Raw genomic sequence first — 21,960 nt, 5'->3', positions numbered from 1 at the left:
GTCTGACAGGCAAGGAACCCACATACCAAATATAGAAATCCTATTACTCATAAAAAATCCAATTTTCCCCGCATTGCAGGGGCCTCAGTGGCTGAGTGGTCTAAGTAGTCAAACTACTGTATCACAAGCCAGTCAACACTGATGTTGTGAGTTCGAATCCCGCACGGGGCAGGTGCACTCGACTCTAATTTTAATTGACTAGGATTGTCAGTTTTCCTACTGAAGGTCAGTGGTTCTCTCTGGGCACTCCGGCTTCCTCCACCAATAAAAACTGACTGCCACGAAATAAAAGTGTGTAAGTGGCGTTAAACAACAATCAATCAATCAATCAATCCCCCGCTTTTGCACAAATTTCATCTGATCTGTCCAAGGACAATAACTAAAAAAAATTTTTTTTGTTCTTTAAAACTTTTTAAAACTATCTTACTAGAGAGTTGAAGACTTGAGAGCAATTTCAGATATATTTAATATTTCCAAGGGAATCTCATTAGAAATTTTGATTGGCACTTATTTTTTAAATTGTCTGAGACATTGCTGTTATATACCTTTGATGAATTTGATAAAAATCTGGTAAAAAGTGTACATGGGAGAGCACTAACAATGCAATTTTCCATATAAATCAATGTTTCCAAGGGGCATAACTCTTTTTAAAAAATTGATTGGCACTGATTTTCGAACTCGTCCAAGACATTGCGGATATAAACCTATGATATAAGTTTCATAAAAATCTGGCAAGAATTGTACATGTGAGAATCCTAACAAGACCGGACGGACGGATGGACACCCTGTATTTCTATGTCCGTTGCTGGGGGACATAAATAAATGAGACATTGCTGATTGAGATGTCTGGCAATCCAACAACACACTTTAGATGTCTGGTGGCAATGTAACTCTTTTAAAAATAATTAATTGGCACTGATTTTTTGAACTCATCCAAGACATTGCTCATATTAACCTATGATATAAGTTTCCTAAAAATCTGGCAAGAATTGTACAAATAAGAGCGCTAATGATACAATTTTCCATATAAATAATATTTCCAAGGGCATAACTCTTTTAAAAATAATTGATCGGCACTGAGTTTCAAAAAATCTGGCAAGAATAGTTTAACACTGCCGTCGCCGGATCACTATCCCTATGTCTTGCTTTCTTCGACAGAAGTCGCAGGCTCGACAAAAATAGCAATAATTTCTGAATTTGTACTAAACCATACAAACTTAACATTGACTAATGAACCATAAAAATGAGGTCAAGGTCAGATGAACCCTGCTAGACAGACTTGTACACCTAACAATCATTCCAAACACCAAATATAGTTGCCATATTGCTTATAGTATCCGAGAAACAGACTAAAAAACTTAACATTGAGCAATAAACCCTTAAAATGAGGTCAAGGTCAGATGAACACGTACACCTTACAATCATGCCACACGGCAAATATAGTTGACCTATTACTTATAGTATCTGATTAACGAACTTGACCACAATAACTTAACCTCTACGATCATTAATCTATCTAATGAGGTGTAGGTCAGGTGAACCCTATCTGACAAGACATGCATACCTTGCAAGGATCCCATATACCAAATATAATTATCCTATTACACATAATAAGTGAGTATTTCACATGACAAAAAAGTTATATATTTTATTCAAACAGTTGCTGAACCAAGAAAATAGGATTAAGGACAATGGACATACGACAGACTGAAACTTTGTAACATAAGGCATCTGAATACAAGGTATAAATCATCCAGGTCTTTTACCTTCTGAAATATTAAGCTTTAAACAAATAGTTTATGCTGCCATCAGAGAGTAATCCCTATGTCTCACATTCTGCAACTTTTCTCGAAGGCAAGACAAAAATCTATATGTTACCCTGGTCAGACATGAGGGTAATTTCACATGGTACTTCTCATTAATTGAGATAAAGGCTAATAAAGACAGAACATCTTTTTATGATTTTTATAGAATTTTTTTTTTTAATTTTTCCTTTCTCATGCATTTAACAAATTATGTATCCAATTTCATACAAATAAAATCAAGCAAAACAAAACAATTTTATATCAAGTTCTTTCCAGTTAATAATTTCATTTGTATAAAAATTTTGCTGAATCATTGTATAAGTTATAAAGTCATCTTGTGTTTCCTCAATAAAAACTACATCTAAAACATCAACAATAATTGTATGGAAACATAGGTCAATCTATTCCTTGGTTTCAACTAAAAATACCACAAGGCCAATTCAACTTAATAATGTGTTTGTAAAACACATATGCCTTTCCCTTTATAAACCAAATAAAATGTTAACACTTGGACTGAAATGCAAAATTTTAAGCTGGTTAAGATAATGACCTAGTTGAACAAAAACTGTATAAAAGCACATAATAAATATATGTTGAAAGTATCTCCAAAAATCAATAGAGAGACAACTAAGATAAATTTGATCTTAACAAAGTTTGACTATTTTTTCTCACAAATTATTCATGATATAAGCACCAGAATCATGAGTATAAATATATGTGGATGGTATGTGTGGCAGTACAAGGTTCCAGTTTCACAAAAAAATACTATGCCTAAAATTGATCATAAGTATACTGAATTGAAAAGACTTTTTGAATCAAGATTTTTTGTGAAATGAAGGCCAGGTAATCAAACGAGAGGAACAGGCAGTTATATGTATAAATAAATCACTGTGACATAAACAATATTGTGTGAGAGATTTTTTTTGTTTCTTTTTCAGAAAATTTTACAACACTGATGAATTTAACAATAATTGCAGCACCAGCTGCTATAAAAGCATTTACAAAAATTTTTAAAAAAGGAAAAAAAAGGAATGTATGTGCAAGCTCTTCTGCAAATAAAAAAGAAAAAGCTGGTCAAAAGTAAAATAAATTATTACTCATTACACATCAATGATGCAAGTACCTTGGTCCCATGTTGGTACTCAAAGAGCAAATATAATACTTGCTAATTAAATTCTAAATATAAAACTCTCAAAAAATAACCAAAGAAGCATATATTAATACCAGATAATTCTATGTGTCAGCAGTTTATAGAAATAACAATTTTTGCAATTCAATGGGAAAAAAATATTGCCAAATAAGGTTGACGATGTACAATTTGTTGAAGTTCATTATCATGTTATGAATATATTAATAAAAAAGATTTTCATAGTCAACCTATAACCCTGAAATCTATGTAGTGTATATATATATATCACAATTTGACAATTTTTGATCAACGTAAAGTGTCTTAGTGAAATCTAGGTCAGCCTGTATCGGTCAATTATTAATTCCTAAAATGTTAACACTGTTATCCAAAGAAAACTTGTGCTTGCTGATATTATCCGAAGACTACACATTTTCTTAATTACCTATTTAAAGTGAAGAACTTCGGAATAATATAAAGGATAGCTGCCATCATAGCCTGTATTTCTGGCCAATAGCACAAATGTAGACAAATTATTGGACAAAGCAAAGCTAAGTTACCATACAGACAATTGTTTCTGGTGAACACAGTTGTTGGATAAGGTTGGTATTGATATCTGATATTATTGATATGTCAATATTAAGCAACATTGAAAACTTTTGCTGATCTCTCTTAAACCCATTTATGATAACAAGTTAAAATCACATCAGAAAAGATGAAATATAAAGATTTGAATATTGATATCATAGCCTTAAATGTGTGTAATAATCAGAAGAGACCAAAATGGATGATTTGTTGACACTCAGCAATGTCTGAATTCAGGTAATAAATTAGTCATTTGATACCTTCCCATCTTTTTACTCTAGCTATAATTATAGATCTATCAAAACAATAATAATACATACAGCTATGACAACATAACATTCTGCTATGATTATAGCTATTGAAGCTTTTGAAATTTTTCATATCACTGGAATGGTTTTATAATGATTAATGAGAAAATAAAATATAAGCTAAAAATTAAATAAAAAAAATTAACATAATCAGTAAACCACAGAAATTTAGAAATAAATGCAACATGTAACTGGATTTATATATATATATATATATATTGGCATGCAAAGGACATGATTTTCTGCACAAAATTGACAGCTGTCTGTTGAGAGAATTCTTGTTAAAAAATCATCTTAAAATCATTACCAAATCATTTGATGTCTTATTTTACGAATCAAATATCATAAAAAGATATAAACAAGCTGTAAATACTTCGTAAAACATTTCACCAGATGTATGTTTATGTACAGTATAAAAATGTATATAAATCTTAAATCAATAATAACTGTACTACTTCTTTGTATCATAAATTTTTAAATTAAATTAAATTTTAAGTGAATAGTCATTACATGGTAACTGATTTCCGAAAACGAAAACTGAAATCAAAAGCAACATGTAAATTTCATTACCACAAAACTATTCTAGTTGATATTTTAATATGAAGAGTTCAAATTCAAAAATTGACCTAGGAAAAAAATTCATATCAATGAATATTAGCATTAACTGATTACATGACAACATAGTTTGTGCAAAAGTATAATATTTTCTTAAATTGAATATTGTAACAATACGAAAGCAGATCCTTATGTAAAATTTCCCTATTATTAGAGAAGGGGATGTTCCGGAAATACGCACATGGGGGGATTGGAAGGCACTTTTTTAAAGACCCCAACCACCCATAAAATAAAAATTTTCATTTTACTTACATGTTTAATTCTTACAAAATTCTAAGGAAAAAGCAACCACCAATATTTAGTTATTTTGAGTGCCTCCCACGCCCGCACCTGATTAATTTTGGAACAGCCCTAATGTATAAAATGTTGAGAATTGTTGTTCCATCTTATGAGAGACTAACACATTTCAATTCTATTACAGTCTTCTTGAAATATTATCCAGAGCATCGGGACTTAAATATCAAATAATAAATCTAGTATGCAAAGGGTTATTTTATTTGAACTCTTCAAACATACATTTCGGAAAATTTTCATTTTTATTTCCCTTCGTCAGTGATGCTTCAACACAACAATGTAACTGAATATTGTCGTTAATAATTGTAAATTCAACTTGTAACTAACAATTTTGTTATCCTTAACTGTTTACAATTCTTAACAATAAAAAGATTATCTGAACTTATATACCATAGAACATAAAAATGATACTATACAGACAAATATAAATATTGAGAATCAAGTGAAACCTAACTCCATTATTCTAAAAATAAGGAAAATGAAATGAGACATTTTAAATATACAATTCATAAATATTGAAGGTAGAAATGTATTTGATTGCATTTTGAAGACTTCCAATATCACATGACCAATTATCTTCCATCAGTCCGAACATCTTCAGGTGTTCCTTCCTTGGACCCAAAGTAATCTCCTAGTAATTTGGCACCATTGATTCCCCGAACAGTTATTTTATTTGGTCGTACAAGTAGTCCATGATCTGGTTTACATGTAAAGTAACGTCTTTCTTGAACACTTCCATCATTTTTACCTTTTGGAGTTCGTAATTCCACGCCAACCCATAGCCCTTCACCAAATTCTGCAGGGCCAATGTACCTTACAATACCTGAAATATTTTAACAGATTATAATAATGTGAATCAGTAATAACTCAAAAATAATAAAAGTCTAGTTTTAATAATAATGCAAAGTATATCAAATACTTAGTATGGCCTTAATGCAAGTATTAATATAACTGAAACATTTCTAAAAAATATTAAAAAGTGAAGGTAATTGAAGACTCTTTTATAGTGTTAATAAATTAATATCATTACATTTGTTGGCACAAATGCCATTACATATTTTTCAAGACAATTCAATTCCTGTCTATACAATATAACATACCTAATTCATTATTGCAAAACACACTCATGCCTACTTCTAATTTAAACTCTGAACTAGATCCAGGAGTTCTTGATATGCTGTGGCCACTTTTTGGTCTGTAAAAAGAATATTTTTAGTTTCATTGACATGACAATCTACGGGTTCTGAACTTATACATATTCAAAAATGTCATCTATCTAATTATACAAGCTTATCTATTTGAGACTGTGAGCAAACATCCATAAAATCCAGTTTGCTTCTTTGTTAGGTAAATATTGCATTTGTTTTCTAACTAATGGAAGAGTAGCAACTGTCAATATTAGCCAATTAAATAATAGAATATATGTGAAACAAAGGATTAGCAAAAAAACTGCTTGGCCACTTTGTTTAGGTAATAAAAAATCCATGTTCACCTAAATAAGCATGCAAAATATTCTTTTTATAGTACACCAACTATCTACATATTCAGTCTTCGTACTTGCCCACAGGCATACCGACCCAGGCTTGTAAGAATTTCTACTACAGGCCAATAGAATGTATATACAAAAATTTTTAAAAAATGAGTGTCTCGCCTAAGGCTTCAAAAGTTCATCATGAAAACTGCATACACAAATAGTTTAGCTGTAATTCTTCAAATCCAGTAAATCTGCTATAATATTAAGATTAAAATGGATCATCCAATTTTAAAATCCTATACTTAGAGGATTTAGAATAACTGTTCTCTTGTTTTTTTTTAATTGATGGGCTATCTCAATCATATATTCCTTGTATATGTAGGGGGAAACATTTGTAAAAGCAATGACCTCCTGGACATCTTTGTATCTCATTTTATGTTGTATAATATATACTCAACTACCGTAATATCCGTTCTAATAATTGATTTACTTTTATAATAAAAAGAAATCTTATCAATCTATTAACATGTACCTTTTAATTGGAGTTCTTGATCTGCCAGTAAATGAACCACCTGAAAATATATTCAAATCTATTTAAAAAAATGTACTACTAATTTTGACTTTGAAGATTGAATATTAAAAGGCTGTCACAGAAACTAATGTATGAAGGTATAAAACACCTTCTGTTTAATTCTTTTGATACTTTATTCATCTTTTTAATTTATTATATGTAAAGGTAATTTTTAAAATGTATTTTCACTTACTGAATTAGTTTTATCTAACATTTTTTTTTCATGCTTAATATCATAACCAGAATCCTATCCTTTTTACCATGATTGTGACTTATCAAATTTTTACTTGCCATGAGCAATAAGAAAGGTGCAACTAGGGGAGCAGGATCTGCTTACCCATTCAAGAATACCTTCGTTCACCCAATATTTTTGTAGGTGAGATGTTGTTAGTGTGTTGAACACTGTTGATTTTGTTTTTGGCCAAAGTTTGTTTTTTGTTTGTTTGTTTGTGTTTAACACCACAACCAGCTAACATGGCTATCTTCTGGTGGTAACATGGCTATCTTGTGGTGGCAAGTTTTTATTGGTGAAAGAACCCAGGGTAAGAGAGCTAACGACCTTTTGCAGGAAAGCAGGCAATCCTTGTCAATTAAGATTGTAGTCATGGGCACGGTTGTAAATGATGACAGGCTAGTAATCACTGTACTGATGCCCTTTTGTGGCCATTGTTTTTGTTTTCTAGGTACCGGTACTTATATTGTATTGTCCCCTAGTATCTTCTGCCTCTTTTTATCCTATATTTATTCTTTAAAACAAATTTCTTAAACACAGTTTGACATCCCTTTGATTGTCATCCAGTGAAATAAAATAATAGAACAACTTACTCCTTCTGTCCACCTTCTCTGATACAGCTCCCCAACTTATGGCATCTAATGATTCACTTGAACTAAATCTTCTATCTCCTAACCTTAAATAGAAACAAATTCAGGTGAAAACAATCTATTCAACTGGTTTTAGAAATAACTTTCAGGAACCTCACCAGTGGTTGTCACATCTTAATGTTTTTCGTGATTTGGAAAATTGGGTTTTTATTGCAGATTTTGCATTATTTCTGTTATATTTATTCCTAAGTGTTAAAGACTCTGGATGATTTATAGCTTGTTATGTGTGTGTATTTTTAAGGACTCTTTACATGCATTAACTGAAGCAGTTAACCACTGGACTTCTACAGATAAAAAACCCCAGTATTTCCAAACATCAAAATTCTTAGATAATCAAATCTATATATGCATTTATAATAGCTATAACTCCCATAACAAGAAATTGTATGTGAAAGAACCACTTTTATTTTTGGAACCATGTTGTAATTTTTTATTAAATGTGTTCATGCAAATATCTGATTATAAACTAACAAATATTGTCAAGAGTTACATCTCTTATCAGTGTACAGCAAGACTTCAAAGCTGATTCATTGTATTTTAGATCTAAAACGGTGTGTGTATACATGTTCAAGTACCAGTACTTACAAAACTAACCTATTATCACAGTCAAAGCATATCATCGGTATCATGTGACTACACCTATGTTGCATTGGGTATAAACATACCATGTGTGTAAAACTACTGAATTTGATAATATCAATTTTTTTATCCATCTTATTTTACAATGTTTTAAAGAACTGAGCTTACATAATTTATTCAAAAATTTCCATTGTATATAAAAAGTTGGAAGACTTATTTTATTACAAAACTTTTTATTATTTCAGATAACAATTGATCACAAAAATAAAACTTTTAAGATACCAGGTTTAAAGTATTTATTGGCAATTTTATTCATGATGGTTATTTATATCCCTGTTAATTGAAATGCAAAACAATAAATTGAAACTATTGTGTGGCCAATGATCACTGAAAATTGTTTTTCAATGTACTTTTACAGTTCTCTAAGTCATGAATATCAGTAGCCTTTAAAAAACAAAACCATTTCCAAAACATTTCAAACACAAACACAATTTTTTTCCCTTAGAACTTCATCACAAATACAACTTCAAGCTGTTGCTTGAAAATTTGAATGCTTTGTACTTTTTTTTAACTACATATGTAAACTTAAATACAACATCATGATTAATGTTTACTTTTTTTAACTACATATGTAAACTTAAATACAACATCATGATTAATATGTACTCTTTTTTTTTAAATATTTGGGAAACGGTAATTTCTGTCCATTACATGGAGGAGTTAGACTTACTTCTGTATTCTGGAGAGAGGAGCAAATACACCATGTTTAGTTTTACACTGAAAATATCGCTCCCCATTTACTGATCCATCATTTTTCCCAACAGGACGGTCCAATTCAATACCATACCATATACCTGTGTTAAACAGAAGGAAGAAATCAACCAGTCACAAGTACTTACTATGTTACATTATCTTACATGAACTTCATGTAGAGATAAATTTTTGAAGAGACATCCTAAGGATGATTCTGCTCAAGTTATGTTTCAATTGCCCCACTAGAAAGATTCATTGTTTATTAATTATCAAAGTTATATTGTTTATAGCAGAGAATGACTGGACATGAATCACACAGCTCAGTTGGTCTAGGAGAGTGAGGGAGGGTGGGTGCAATGAATACATCTTATATCATTTTTCATGGGGTTTTTTCACATTGTACAGTCATTTTAGAGTTATATTTTTTTTAAACTTTTACATCATCTGCTTTGATCTGGGTGCATGAATTTCTAGTAACTGTTAATTGTATGTTTTATTGTTAAGATCACAAATATCTTCATCTTTCCATGTTCATTTTTTTGCATACAAATGTCTTAATCATTAATAATGTTTAATCTTTCAAATACTAACAAAAGATAAGTATCCACTGGGAAACAACTGTCACTTTTTTTATAGAGAGAAGTTGTGTGAAAAAGACAAAACCATGTGACAATTTCAACCTGGAATGTTTTATTTCCAACAATTATACTTCAGCTGAAAATATATCAATATTTCATAACATTTGTTTTACTAACCTGGTGCAAATTTTGATTCACCAACATATTTGACAGTTCCTTTACGTTGTCCAGCAACTATAACTCTGTCACCATATTCTATATCACCAAGATCTGTTATCGATGGTGCTCTACCCTTCAATCCTGCAACATAGGAAGTTGATATATGTAAATAAGATAGTTAATATGCCAGTCAATAAAGGGACATAACTTGAGAACAGTGAAAGTGATGCCACCCAAATTCGTACTTGATCTGTGTTTGGTAGTAATAAGCATTGTGCTTAAGTTTCATAACATTTGGTTGAGGCACAGTAAGGTTGGAGTGCAAAATGGCAAATTCAGCCATTTTCCATTTATAAACTGGTTATAAGCATTGTGTATAAGTTTCATAGTATTTGGTTGAGGCAAACTAAAGTTAGAGTACAGAAACCAATTTAGGGACATACTAACAGACAGACAAGGGTAAAGCTTAATGCCCCCTTTGTCTTGCTAAGGGGGCATAAATAAGTAACACATACACAGAATAAAAATGAGAATGGAAACAGGGAATGTGTCAAAAAAGTTTATCTTTCAGTGTTTCAAGGTTGCTTTCTTAATGAGGCACAGCAATGCAGCTAACCTATAAGTGTGTCAGAGTTTATCTCACAATGAAACATAACAAAGAAGCTAACATTTCAATGTATCTGAAATAACATAACAAGGAAGCTAACCTTTCAATGTCTCAATGAAACATATCAAAGCTAACATTTCAATGTGTCAGAATTTATCATTCAATAAAACTTATCAAAGAAGGTATGTAGCCTTTCAATGTGTCAAAGGTGATCTCTCAATAAATTTATATCAAAAAAGGTAGCCTTACTATGTGTCAATGGTGATCTCTCAATGAAACATAACAAAGAAGCTAAACATTTAGTGTGACAGAGGTCATTTCTCTACAAAACATTACAAGGAAGCTATTCATATTTATCCCCCCTCCATAGGCAATGGGGGCATTAACTGTTACCCTTAACTCAGACTGTCCTTCCGTCTGTCCATCCCATTTTCATTTCTGCACTCTAACTTACCGGTATGTTTTCCTTATCCAAATTTTATGGAACTCATACACAACCCTAAGAGCCACAACAAGCAGACAAAGTTTGAATTTTGGCAGTGAGTTCTAGAGTTATGCCCCTTATTAACTTGAAAAATTGCAAAGCTTGAACAGGGGTAATCGAGTCCTCAGACACATTCTTCTTTTATTGTATTTATATCAGGTCTCATAACACACCAATATTCAAAGGTCATGTTAATTGTTAATTAGTCTGATTTAGATGGTGTCTTTATTGTAAAATATCCATAAAATATTGGTACTTTATACAGATTTCATGCATTGATTATTGTTTCATATGGATGATATACGCTTTAGTATGTTATAATTGAAATTTGAGAGTTTGATTCAATTCTGTGGTCATAAATTGGGCAGCTAACACTGCTTTAAAGAACTGTTGTGCTCCTTTCCTCTTTAACTTTTGAAGAATATTTCAGTTTTTCTGACCAACACAAGTTCTCCAACTGCAGGTCAAAATAATATCTTTCGAGTTTTATTGCAATATTTATGAATGAGGAAAGATTGAAAAAGGTACCTCTAATATCATCCAAGTTGGAATAAAAGTGTATAAATCTAATATAAAAAGAACGATGATACGAATGTGTATACAAGTTTAAACATATCTATAGGTAAATAGAAGAGAACAGAAAAAAAGAAGGAAAGATTGAAGTCATATAATTCTGTTGATGTGGATGTTGACAAAAAGAAATCTGTTTGATCCATTGATGAAATTTTGAACATTTATACTGATGTGTATATCTGTTTACATTGGATGATGAATACAGTTATAATACCTTGAAATTTTAATAAAAATATTAATACTTTAATATACTTCAATAAAAAAAATTTTTACCTGGTAAAGGTGACTCTCCAGGTCTAAAATAATTTTTATATGAAATATTTTCAAAGTGTCATATTTTCTACAGTTAGAATATGATGATGCTATATCTATTTTTTGTGAAATCAAAGTTTAATTTTGGACCCTTTGAACCTCAATGTGGACCAGTTTAATAATGGGCCTGGGGCCAAAAATCCAAAATCTAAACACAGTTAGATTCAGCATATTAAAGAACCCCATCAAAGTTTCATTTAGGATCCCAATTTGGACCAATTTGAAAACTGGGCCAAACATCAAAAATCTACATACATGTTTAGATTCAGCATATCAAAAACCTCTTGAATTCAATATTTGTTAAAGTTAAAAAAGTTTAATTTTGGACACTTTGGACCTTAATGTGGACCAATTAAAAATAGGGTCCATAATCTAGATACACGGTTAGATTCAGCACAATAAAGAACCCCAAGAATTTAAGACTGAATTAAACCCCTTTGAAATTGCTCAAGAAATGAGCAATTTATACAAATTATTAAAATAGTAATGATTTGGCCCCTTTTTCCCAAATGGTTTAGGCCATAACCCCCAAAATTCCATTGCAATGAACATGACATTGGTAGACTTCAGTATTCAGCATTTTCAAATACATTCCACACTGGCTACGGTTACATGGAAATGTAACAATAATAAAATAATTATTGTTACATTGGAGACTAATTGCCGGAATACAGGGTTGGGTAAGGAGTCGATTAATTACGAATGTAACAATAATATATGTGTCTACCATTACATTGTGTTATTGTTGCGTCGTCATTTATTCAATGCACTGCAATGTACAATGGGACTAGAAATATGTATTAAAATAAAACTTGAAAACTTTTATTTGATATTTACAATATTGGATACAATTTTTAAAATTTTTGTTTAATTGAGTTTCAATCGCTTCATCCATTGTTCAAAGTGTAATGACAGTAATATGTGTAGGTGTGCAGTTAAATACATAGAAGTGAACACTTTTCACAGTCCAAGTTCTTAACAATGAACCATTAAACTATATGTTTCGCCTTTGGCATTACTAAACTGTAGCAGTATCTTTAAGAACATCAACATGATCAAAACAATTAATACTTAATCTATTTAAACACATTATTTGTTGAATATAAATAATATTATTATTATCATTATCATTATTACAAATATTATCTTGTACATATCAAAACTATAGAAGGTTAAAGTTTAATAAATCTAGCGTATGTGGCATTCTTTAATGTAACAATAACGCAATGTAACCGTAGACACAAATATTATTGTTACATTCGTAATTAATCAGTTCCTTACCCAAACCTATATTCCGGCAATTAGTCTCCAATGTAACAATAATTATTTTATTATTGTTACATTTCAATGTAACCGTAGCCAGTGCCATGTTTATAATACATTCTATCGTAAATTCTTATATATACATTCCTGTAAATGGTTATTGTGTGTGTGTGCAACGTTTTCCAGTGGAGGACTATAAATTCAACATTTAACTTTGGAATAAGTTTAATGTGAATATGTTAATTTTAAACTGCTCTGTTAACTGAACATGCTGTGTGCTTCAATGTTGGAGGGACTATTAATTACGTTAAGACGCAGTTGCTTTAAGACCCTGGGGAGAACACTGGTCCGACATAATCAGGCAAAACAATTTTAGACTCTTTTTGAAATATTTGTGTGGCTCTTAAAAGAGCCTTTATAATAAGGAGCCTCAAGCTGGTTGGTTTAGCTGACTTCCATTTCGTCTACTTCATCTTCATCGTCGTGGTCAGAATCTTCTTGTGACGACTCTTCATCGTCGTCCAGTACGGCTGACAAGGAGTACCCACGAGAACTGAAATCATCTTCATCATCTGACATCTCTACGTTGACTTGAAATCGAAGCTCCGAAATTTCATCTGCCTTCTTGGTAGCATATTCGTAGAACATGTTTCGAACACCTTCGACAACTGCAATCTGCAACCTGAGGTTGTAACGGTACGATCGCCTGTTTTCTCTTCTAGCCATGTCGTATCGCTTTGAAAAGTCTTCGATCTTTCTGTTCAGCGATAGGATCTCGTCACAAGCCCTCTTAAAACACCTTTCGGCTTCCATCAACTTTGTTGGAGTGTTTGATAATATACTACTCATCTTTGATCAGGTACATTGAACTGCTGAACTCAACTTGATTTTACCGCTCTGACAAAGCGGAAGTACTCTACCGTTAGATCGTTATGTAAAAATCCGAGAGGTTCCGATTAATAGAGTCACGTGAAGAACAAGTGGTCATAGAGGTTCAGAAAAGGGTAATTAAAAAGTGTGAGCAAAGTTTACATGAAATAACGATAAAAATATGACCATTCAGTCTATACCAACTTTCCATAAATTTTTGTTTGAGACACGAATAATGAGCTAATTGAAAAACAATCTATCACCAAACACTTTAGTAAATTTAGGCTTCTCACTATTTACCAAAATTCACCATTTAATAAGTATAATATAAAGCAGATATTACATGTAAAAAATGATGTAGTCTGTAGAAATAATTCTTTTAATACTGAACATTTTGCAAAATTAAGACTGCAGAGAAATGTACTACAGTAAGGTCACCAAAATACCGTTTTTCATTTTAAAAATTATGACATTGAAAAATCACTACAATTTAAAAAAAATCTGTGACTTTTGAGATACCCTTCATCATTGACCTCATGAATGAGGGCTTAACAATAAATACTTCTATACCAAATTGCAAACAATTATTTCACAGCATAATGTCTGATCAAAAGTAACTGAAATATGGAAACATATCCAATTCCTGTTGTCAGGACTTTTATTTATGACATCATTTTCAATGTAAACAAAGAAATGCTATCTGCTTCAGGTAACATTTTTTTCATACTAAAATATTTTTTAGTAAAAGTTATAATAGTTTAAAAAAAAGTTAACGATTTTAGTTCATTTGTATATTGATTTTTTGTTTTATTGAATGCTCTCTGTTATTGGGAACTTCGTTCCCATATTATTTTGGATCAATCTTAAACAAAGATTGAAAAATATTCCAAACTAGCAGATGTTCTTTTTAATGAGACAAATTCTGAAATAGAAACATTTACAGAGGTAACTTACTTTCTCACCTGTTAAATTTTTAATAAAAATTAAAGCACAAATATAAAGAATGGCAAATTTTACAATTAATTTTATGAACAAGATACTTAAAATTTAGGCCAGGTGGGAAGTAAAGCATAATTAGGGTAGCAAGATTATGATGCAATTATCTAAAAAAAATTAAAAAATTAAGGAGTTTCTCAGAACCCTGTTTCTCGCCTGCGATTGCTGCTGTCAGTGTTAAAGTGTAATGTTGACTTAAAAAGTGAGACCATTTATCAGTAAAGCACAGAATTAAAAAAAAAAATCAAACTTTTTCTTTTGATGTTATTTCTTGGTCTTGGAGATTAGCTTCTGTCCAAGTTTCATAACAATCCATGAAGGTTAACAAATTCATCATGTCAAAAAAAAAATTAATCCCAGACTGTTTGTAAATGTTAACTGAAAAAAAGATATCCGTCAAAAAAATATTGAAAATGAAAAAAAAAAATTTCAAAAGTTTGCTTCAGACATATCTCTTAATCGTAAAAAGGCTTCTGCCAAATTTTCATAAAATTCTATGAAGCTTTGACAAAGTAATTGATGTGTAACAAACTTAAAACCTAGACTGTATCTACTTGTTAACTTTAAAAAAAACTGTAGATCTTGTCTTGCTGATCATTTTTGCTTATTTAAGTTTCTATCTGCAAAAACGCAAAAATTAGGAAAAAATCAAAGGGCTTATAAGGAGTCCACTGACAATTTTGACCATGTAAACTTATTTGTAGAACTTGTCTTGCAGATCATTTTTGCAATGTAAAGTTTCTCTCTATTATAGTTTTCAAATAATAGGCAAAAATGAAAAAAAGGGTACTATTTGTCATTTAAGGGCGATAACTCCTATAAGAAGTCGTCTGACAGTTTTGATGTATATGGACAATTGGCAGAGCTCAACATTCTGAACATTTCTGTTCTAGTCAGATTTTCTCTATTTATAACGGTTTTCAAAATGGCAGACAAAACTTGCATTTGACTCCTATGTTCTAATTTAATACGCCTGTTTATAGGATGCATTATGGTATACCGTTGTCCGTCCGTCCGTCTGTCTGTCATCAACATGTCAGACAATAACTCAATAAATTGCTTCCCTGAGTGTGGAAAACTGATTTACCGGACTGACAGAAGGACAGACAGACGAACAAACAGATAGACAGACAGACGGTAGGGGACTAAAAAAAGAAGATGCAACATTTGCAGATATTTTTACTGGTCTTCCTTTACAAATATGCATTTCTTCAAACATAATTTAAAAGCAGTGTAAGGGAGGTAATCAAAACGTTGTATTTGGATTACCTCCCTTACACTGCTTTTAAATTGTCTTCATTGTTCATTCACCATTATTTTATACATAATTTAAAAGCAGTGTAAGGGAGGTAATTCAAATAATGTATTTGAATTACCTCCCTTACACTGCTTTAAATTATGTTTTGTACTAAAGTATTTGTCCATTAACCAGGACACCCTTGTTTTTCCCCCTTTTTTGCCCCTAATTCCTAAACGGTTTGAGCCATTACCCCCCAAAGTAAATCCTAACCATCCCTTTGTGGTATTGAACCTTAGCGTAAAATTTCATAAAGATCCATTCAATTAAACTAAAGTTATTGTGCGAAAACCAATGTGTCTTCGGACAATGACGACGCCAACATCATACCAATATACGACCGCTAAAATGTTTTGCGGTCGTATAAAAATGCTTTAACCAATTTGCATTTGTTTTTATACATTTTAGATTTTAAGTTTCCAATTTAAGGGGTTTTATTCATTAAATAAATTACTTCGCCCAGGGCAGCTGGATACGACCACAGAGGTCCAACCCTGAACAGTTTTGGCAAAAATGGACACAATATTCGCACTTGATACAGGTCTGAATTTGGATTGTAATTAAATATTTGACACATCATAGGTTTCTGACACAGAATAACTGTAGTCAAAGAACTTAGAATTGGTTATATGATTTGAATTTATATTCAATTTTTTGCCTTTTGTGCAATACACTATGCTGTTGTGAATTGACCCCCCCCCCCTCCCTTTTAAAAAAAAAAAAAAAAATTTGAAGGATATTTTCGTTTTGATTTCTGAAATCTTGAGGAGAAAAAATTGTCCCCCCCACAATTTTTATTTAAACTTCCCCCCTTTTTTTCCAAAAAAAAAAAATCTTTTCCTCAGTCATGGTCATAATTTCAATTCAAATTTCCAATGGAGTTTGCAACCATAATAACCCATTTAAATACATCATAAGAGTCATAAAATAGAAAATGACATACATTAATTTACCTTAATCAGCATTTTTAAAATGATTAAAATAATAACTTCTAAAAATGAATTGACAGCTAATCACCTCAAGACAATACAAAAATTCTTTATACACTATTTAAAAGCAGTGTAAGGGAGGTAATTCAAAATTGTGTTTGAATTACCTCCCTTACACTGTAATTTGTACTTAAGTAATTGTCCATTAACCAGGACACCCTTGTTTTTTCTCACTTTTTTGCCCCTAATTCCTAAACCGTTTGAGCCATAACCCCCTAAAGCCAATCCTAACCATCCCTTTGTGGTATGGAAACTTGTGGTATAATTTCAGAGAGATCCATACACTGTTCCACAAGTTATTGTCATGAAACTAGAAAAATGCTTATTTGGGCCCCTAATTCCTAAACTGTTGGGACCATAACCCCCAAAATCAATCCCAACCTTCCTTTTGTGGTTATTAACCGTATGTTTAAATTTCATAGATTTCTATTTACTAATACTAAAGTTACTGTCTGGAAACCAAATGTCTTCGGACGATGACGACAACGTGATACCAATATACGACTGCAAAATTTTTTGCGGTCGTATAAAAAGGGGGATTTTCCAGTTTTCAGACAATTACTCAAAAACACTTTCACCAATTTGCAAGAAAACTTTGGTGAATTGTTTATATCTTTTGACATAAGCTCCCTTTTGATTTTTATAAATTTTAGATTTTACGTTTCCAAGTTATGGGGTTTTATTCATGAATAAATGGGGAATGTGTCCATAGGACACAGATGATGCCCCTGCATGCATATAATGTTATAAAGGGACATAACTGAAGAAAGGTAAAAGTGACGCTACCCAAATTCAAACTTAATCTGAGTTTTGTGGTAATAAGCATTGTGTATAAGTTTCATAACATTTGGTTGAGGCAAACTTAAGTTAGAGAACAGAAACGAAAATTTCAGCAATTTTTCCATTTGTAAATGGGCATAATTCTAAAACAGTAAAAGTGACGCCACCAAAATTCCAACTTGATCTGTGTTTTCTGGTTATAATCATTGTGTATAAGATTCATAATATTTGCTTGAGACAAACTTAAGTTAGAGAACGGAGACAAACTTAAGTTGGAGAATGGAAATGAAAAATTAAGCAATTTTTCCATTTGTAAAGGGGCATAACTCTAGAAAAGGTAAAAGTAACGTTACGCCACCCAAATTTAAACTTGATCTGTGTTTTGTGGTAATAAGCATTGTGTATAAGTTTCATAACATTTGGTTGAGGCAAACTAAAGTTAGAGAACGGAAACCAATTTCGGGACGTACAGACGGACAAGGGTAAAACTTAATGCCCCCTCCGCTACGGCGGTAGCATAATAAAAAGGGGTGATTTTTCAGTTTTCAGACAATGTCTTTAAAGTGCTTTGAGCAGTTTTCATGAAACTTTGGTGACTGGTTTATATCTATTAAGATAACCTCCCTTTAGTTTTTCATAAATTTCTGATATGAAATTGAGAAGTTATTGAACTTTATTCTTTGAAAAAGCGACAGGCATATCATGCGCTCATGGCGCAGCTGTTTATTAGCCATGTCAGCCATCTTGGTTGGCATACAGGGTCATCGATTAAACTAGATATTCCAATGATGATTGTGACCAAGTTTGGTTAAATTTGTCCCAGTAGTTTCAGAGGAGAAGATTTTTGTAAAAGTTAACAGATGACGACGGATGCCAAGTGATGAGAAAAGCTCACTTGGCCCTGTGGGCCAGGTGAGCTAATGAAAATAAGTTATTATGTATTTGCATGCATATTTTAAATAACATAATTCAACGGAAAATTTCTAAAAATGTACGATAATGGTTTAGAAATAACTTTTAATCAGTATAGTAGCCGATGTTAACAATCTATTGATTTTGTCACCTTTTATAAAATAAGTGTCTATTGCTCTCGTGTCATCTGTTTTCTAATTGCACATCCTTTCCATAGATACACTAATTTTAAAGTGGTTCAGTTGATTTGTGCTTTAAGTGCACAGAATAATATTAAGGCTATTCTTTGGTTTCTCTGCAGCTGAATGACCTTGAACATGGTCCATGTGTGTTCAAAGATTGTGTAATGCAGTTTTTGTCGCAGTTTTACACAGCATAACAGGTGGTCTAATAAGAAGCAGTTCCAGTCAATCTAAACTAACTGTTGGCTCTGGTAGATTTTGTTATTTATACATAAATCAGACAAATTATGTAAATGATTCAAGGGAAATAACCTCGCTTCCAATTCTCATTTGATGAGCAGGGCATTACAATGTAATTTCTGATTATTTTGGGCAATTTTCTGTTATATTCAATTCTTTTACTTGAATCCTTCTACAATCCGTGTACTTATACCATATATTCAGATGTCATACTTTTTATACAGGTACTATGATGCCTGATTTTTTAGGTGTCTTATTAATGTTGTTTGAAACAGAAAGTAAATCATTGGAAATAGAAATATTTTTCACTACCATACACCAGATTTATACTTTATAAGTTTCTGTCAAAGTTTTATAAAATCCTATGAAGGTTTGACAAAGTAATTGGTGTGTAACAAACTTTAACCCCAGACTGTATTTACTTGTTCAATATATAATACTGTAAAAAAAAATGTCCCTTTATCAGTAATATATGGAAAAATGAAAATAAATATTTTCAAAAGTTGTTTCAGACATTATCTTTTAATTTAAGAAAAGCTTTTGCCAAAGTTTCATAAAATTCTATGAAGCTTTGACAAAGAAATTGAAGTGTAACAAACTTTTTCCCCAGACTGTATTTACTTGTTAACTATATAAAAATACTAAGTCCATTTTCAAAATTTTGCTCTGGATACTGTATTTTGGTCATAAACAAGCTTCTGTCCAAATTTCATTAAATTCCATGAAGGTTTGACAAATTTATTGATGTCTAAAAGAAACTTTAACCACAGACTGAACCTATATTATGACACAGATGGAGGAATTAGGATCTCTATGTCTCGCTTTCTGGATCTAAATGTCGCAGGCTCGACAAAAAAAAAAAAAACTCATCAAGGATACCAGGCTTACATTTTGTACGCCAGATTACAAAAGACTCATCAGTGAAGCTCTAATAAAACAAATCTAAAAGGCAAAAAAAAGAACAAAACAAAGTTGAAGAGAATTGGGGACCCAAAATTTTGAAAGGTTTTGCAAATACAGCTATTCCTCAGGTAGAAAATCCTTTGTATTTTGAACAAAATAAAAGACATATCTACTAGCCTCATTAAAATAGATTGAGTGCTCTGTTACCTGTATCTACTCTTGCTTTCACATTAGACACATCTACTGGAACTGTTTTATTAGGTGATGACTTAGAAGGTGATGATGCGGACGATGGGCGAAGTGCTGGTGTACTTCCTGGCTTAGCTATTTTACTTACTGGAGCAAAGATACCTTAAAATATAAGTCCTCAAATTATTTTTAAATAATTATTTTTCAATATAATTTCAAGCAATTTTATCAATTATAAAAAAAATATACCGGTATATATATATATATTTATACTTTCTCAAATTTAGCCAAAGAATGTTAGAACTGCAAATTTGTGTTTGCAAATTTTTGTTCCTCCCTCAACAGGAATTGAACCCATGAGTCTGTAACATCAAGGCAACTATGCCTGCACTGTGTTCAACCACCTAGACCACTCGAATTACTTTGCTTTATAAAAATATAGCTTCGTTAGTCGAGTGATGCCTTTTCTTGTCAGCTTTAACTAGGTTTATAACACAGTACATGATGTATAGTTGTAGACAGAATACCTTGAAGATCAGCTCTGTTTTTTAATATACATCCTTATACATCAGTATTACTGAAGAAGTTATATACTAATTAGTTTGAAATATATCTGCTTCAATGCTCTACAGGTGCTGAGAGTCAACTGTTAACTATCTTCTATTAACATGTAAACTTTCAACTTACAGTTATACAGAAGACATACACGTGTACATAAAAAAAGTTATTACCACAAATATTCAACAGTACAAAATAGTACAAGAAAAATGTGCTAAAAATGGTACCTAAGTGCTTTATTTATAATACAGGGTTAAGGAATATATACTAAAAATCTAGTATAAATATATACCCTCTGTTGTTGATGTAAAGAAAATTCCATTTACAATGTTCCTGACAGAAGCCTGTGGTCTCTGAATTTGACATACCATGATTGTGACAAATGTCAGTGGTCCTTAAATTTGAATTACCGTGATTTTGACAAAAGTCAGTGTTCTTTGAATTTGACTTACCATGATTTTGAGGACACTGGAAGTAAGATATCCCACCAATACTACCATCATTCTTGCCACCTGGATCATCTAGTTCTATTCCTGCCCAAATACCATTGGCAAACTCTGTTGGTCCACAATATCGTAATGTTCCAGTCTAGGAAATATAATGTAAATGTCAATGCAAACCCTTTGATTTAGTTTTAATTTAAAAAGGAAATAAAATGGGCTCTATTTCAAACATTTGAATAGGTTCAGTAAACATAGTCATTTGCAAAATGGAAAAAAAATATTGCATAATCTAGAACAATGAAATACACTTCTCACAACTATTATGAAACTTTAACTTGTTTTCAGAATTCTTATCATTATTTTTAAAATTTAAAAAGATAATCAGATTATTGAACAGAAACATAACATTTGCCATCTTTCCACATATTTCATGGGAATATCTCTAGGAACAACAAAAGAGAAAAATGTTGACTTAATCTGTATCTAACATTCTCTTGCAACATTTCAAAATACAAATACTAAGGCAGAAAAACAAAATAAGATCAACAAATAATGTTATGGAACTTTCACAAATTCTTAACTTTGGTCATGTCGCTACTTTTTGTAAAAAGGTTCAAATGAAAAATCTGTTCA

At 31.4% G+C, this 21,960-nt stretch overlaps 1 protein-coding gene across 3 annotated transcripts in view; it reads right to left on the bottom strand.

Moving 5' to 3' along the window:
• Nucleotides 1-1,953: 1,953 nt before the first annotated feature.
• The window catches only part of LOC127730409 (CAP-Gly domain-containing linker protein 3-like), a 58,563-nt gene continuing 38,556 nt past the window's right edge, over nucleotides 1,954-21,960 (bottom strand). For all 3 annotated transcript variants that reach the window (XM_052238830.1, XM_052238820.1, XM_052238811.1), the window contains exons 6-13: nucleotides 21,337-21,472; nucleotides 20,345-20,488; nucleotides 9,748-9,870; nucleotides 8,970-9,093; nucleotides 7,604-7,686; nucleotides 6,740-6,779; nucleotides 5,834-5,928; nucleotides 1,954-5,556 (exon numbers count right to left, since the gene is read on the bottom strand). In XM_052238830.1, the coding sequence (XP_052094790.1) occupies nucleotides 5,306-5,556; nucleotides 5,834-5,928; nucleotides 6,740-6,779; nucleotides 7,604-7,686; nucleotides 8,970-9,093; nucleotides 9,748-9,870; nucleotides 20,345-20,488; nucleotides 21,337-21,472 (996 nt within the window). In that variant the 3' untranslated portion in view covers nucleotides 1,954-5,305. The remainder of the gene's footprint in view (nucleotides 5,557-5,833; nucleotides 5,929-6,739; nucleotides 6,780-7,603; nucleotides 7,687-8,969; nucleotides 9,094-9,747; nucleotides 9,871-20,344; nucleotides 20,489-21,336; nucleotides 21,473-21,960) is intronic.

This window comes from Mytilus californianus, unplaced genomic scaffold (genome assembly GCF_021869535.1).
Source record: "Mytilus californianus isolate M0D057914Y unplaced genomic scaffold, xbMytCali1.0.p SCAF_1, whole genome shotgun sequence".
Classification (NCBI taxonomy): domain Eukaryota; kingdom Metazoa; phylum Mollusca; class Bivalvia; order Mytilida; family Mytilidae; genus Mytilus; species Mytilus californianus.
Note: the sequence above shows the minus strand (reverse complement) of the source record. Positions and strands in the feature narration are given on the sequence as shown.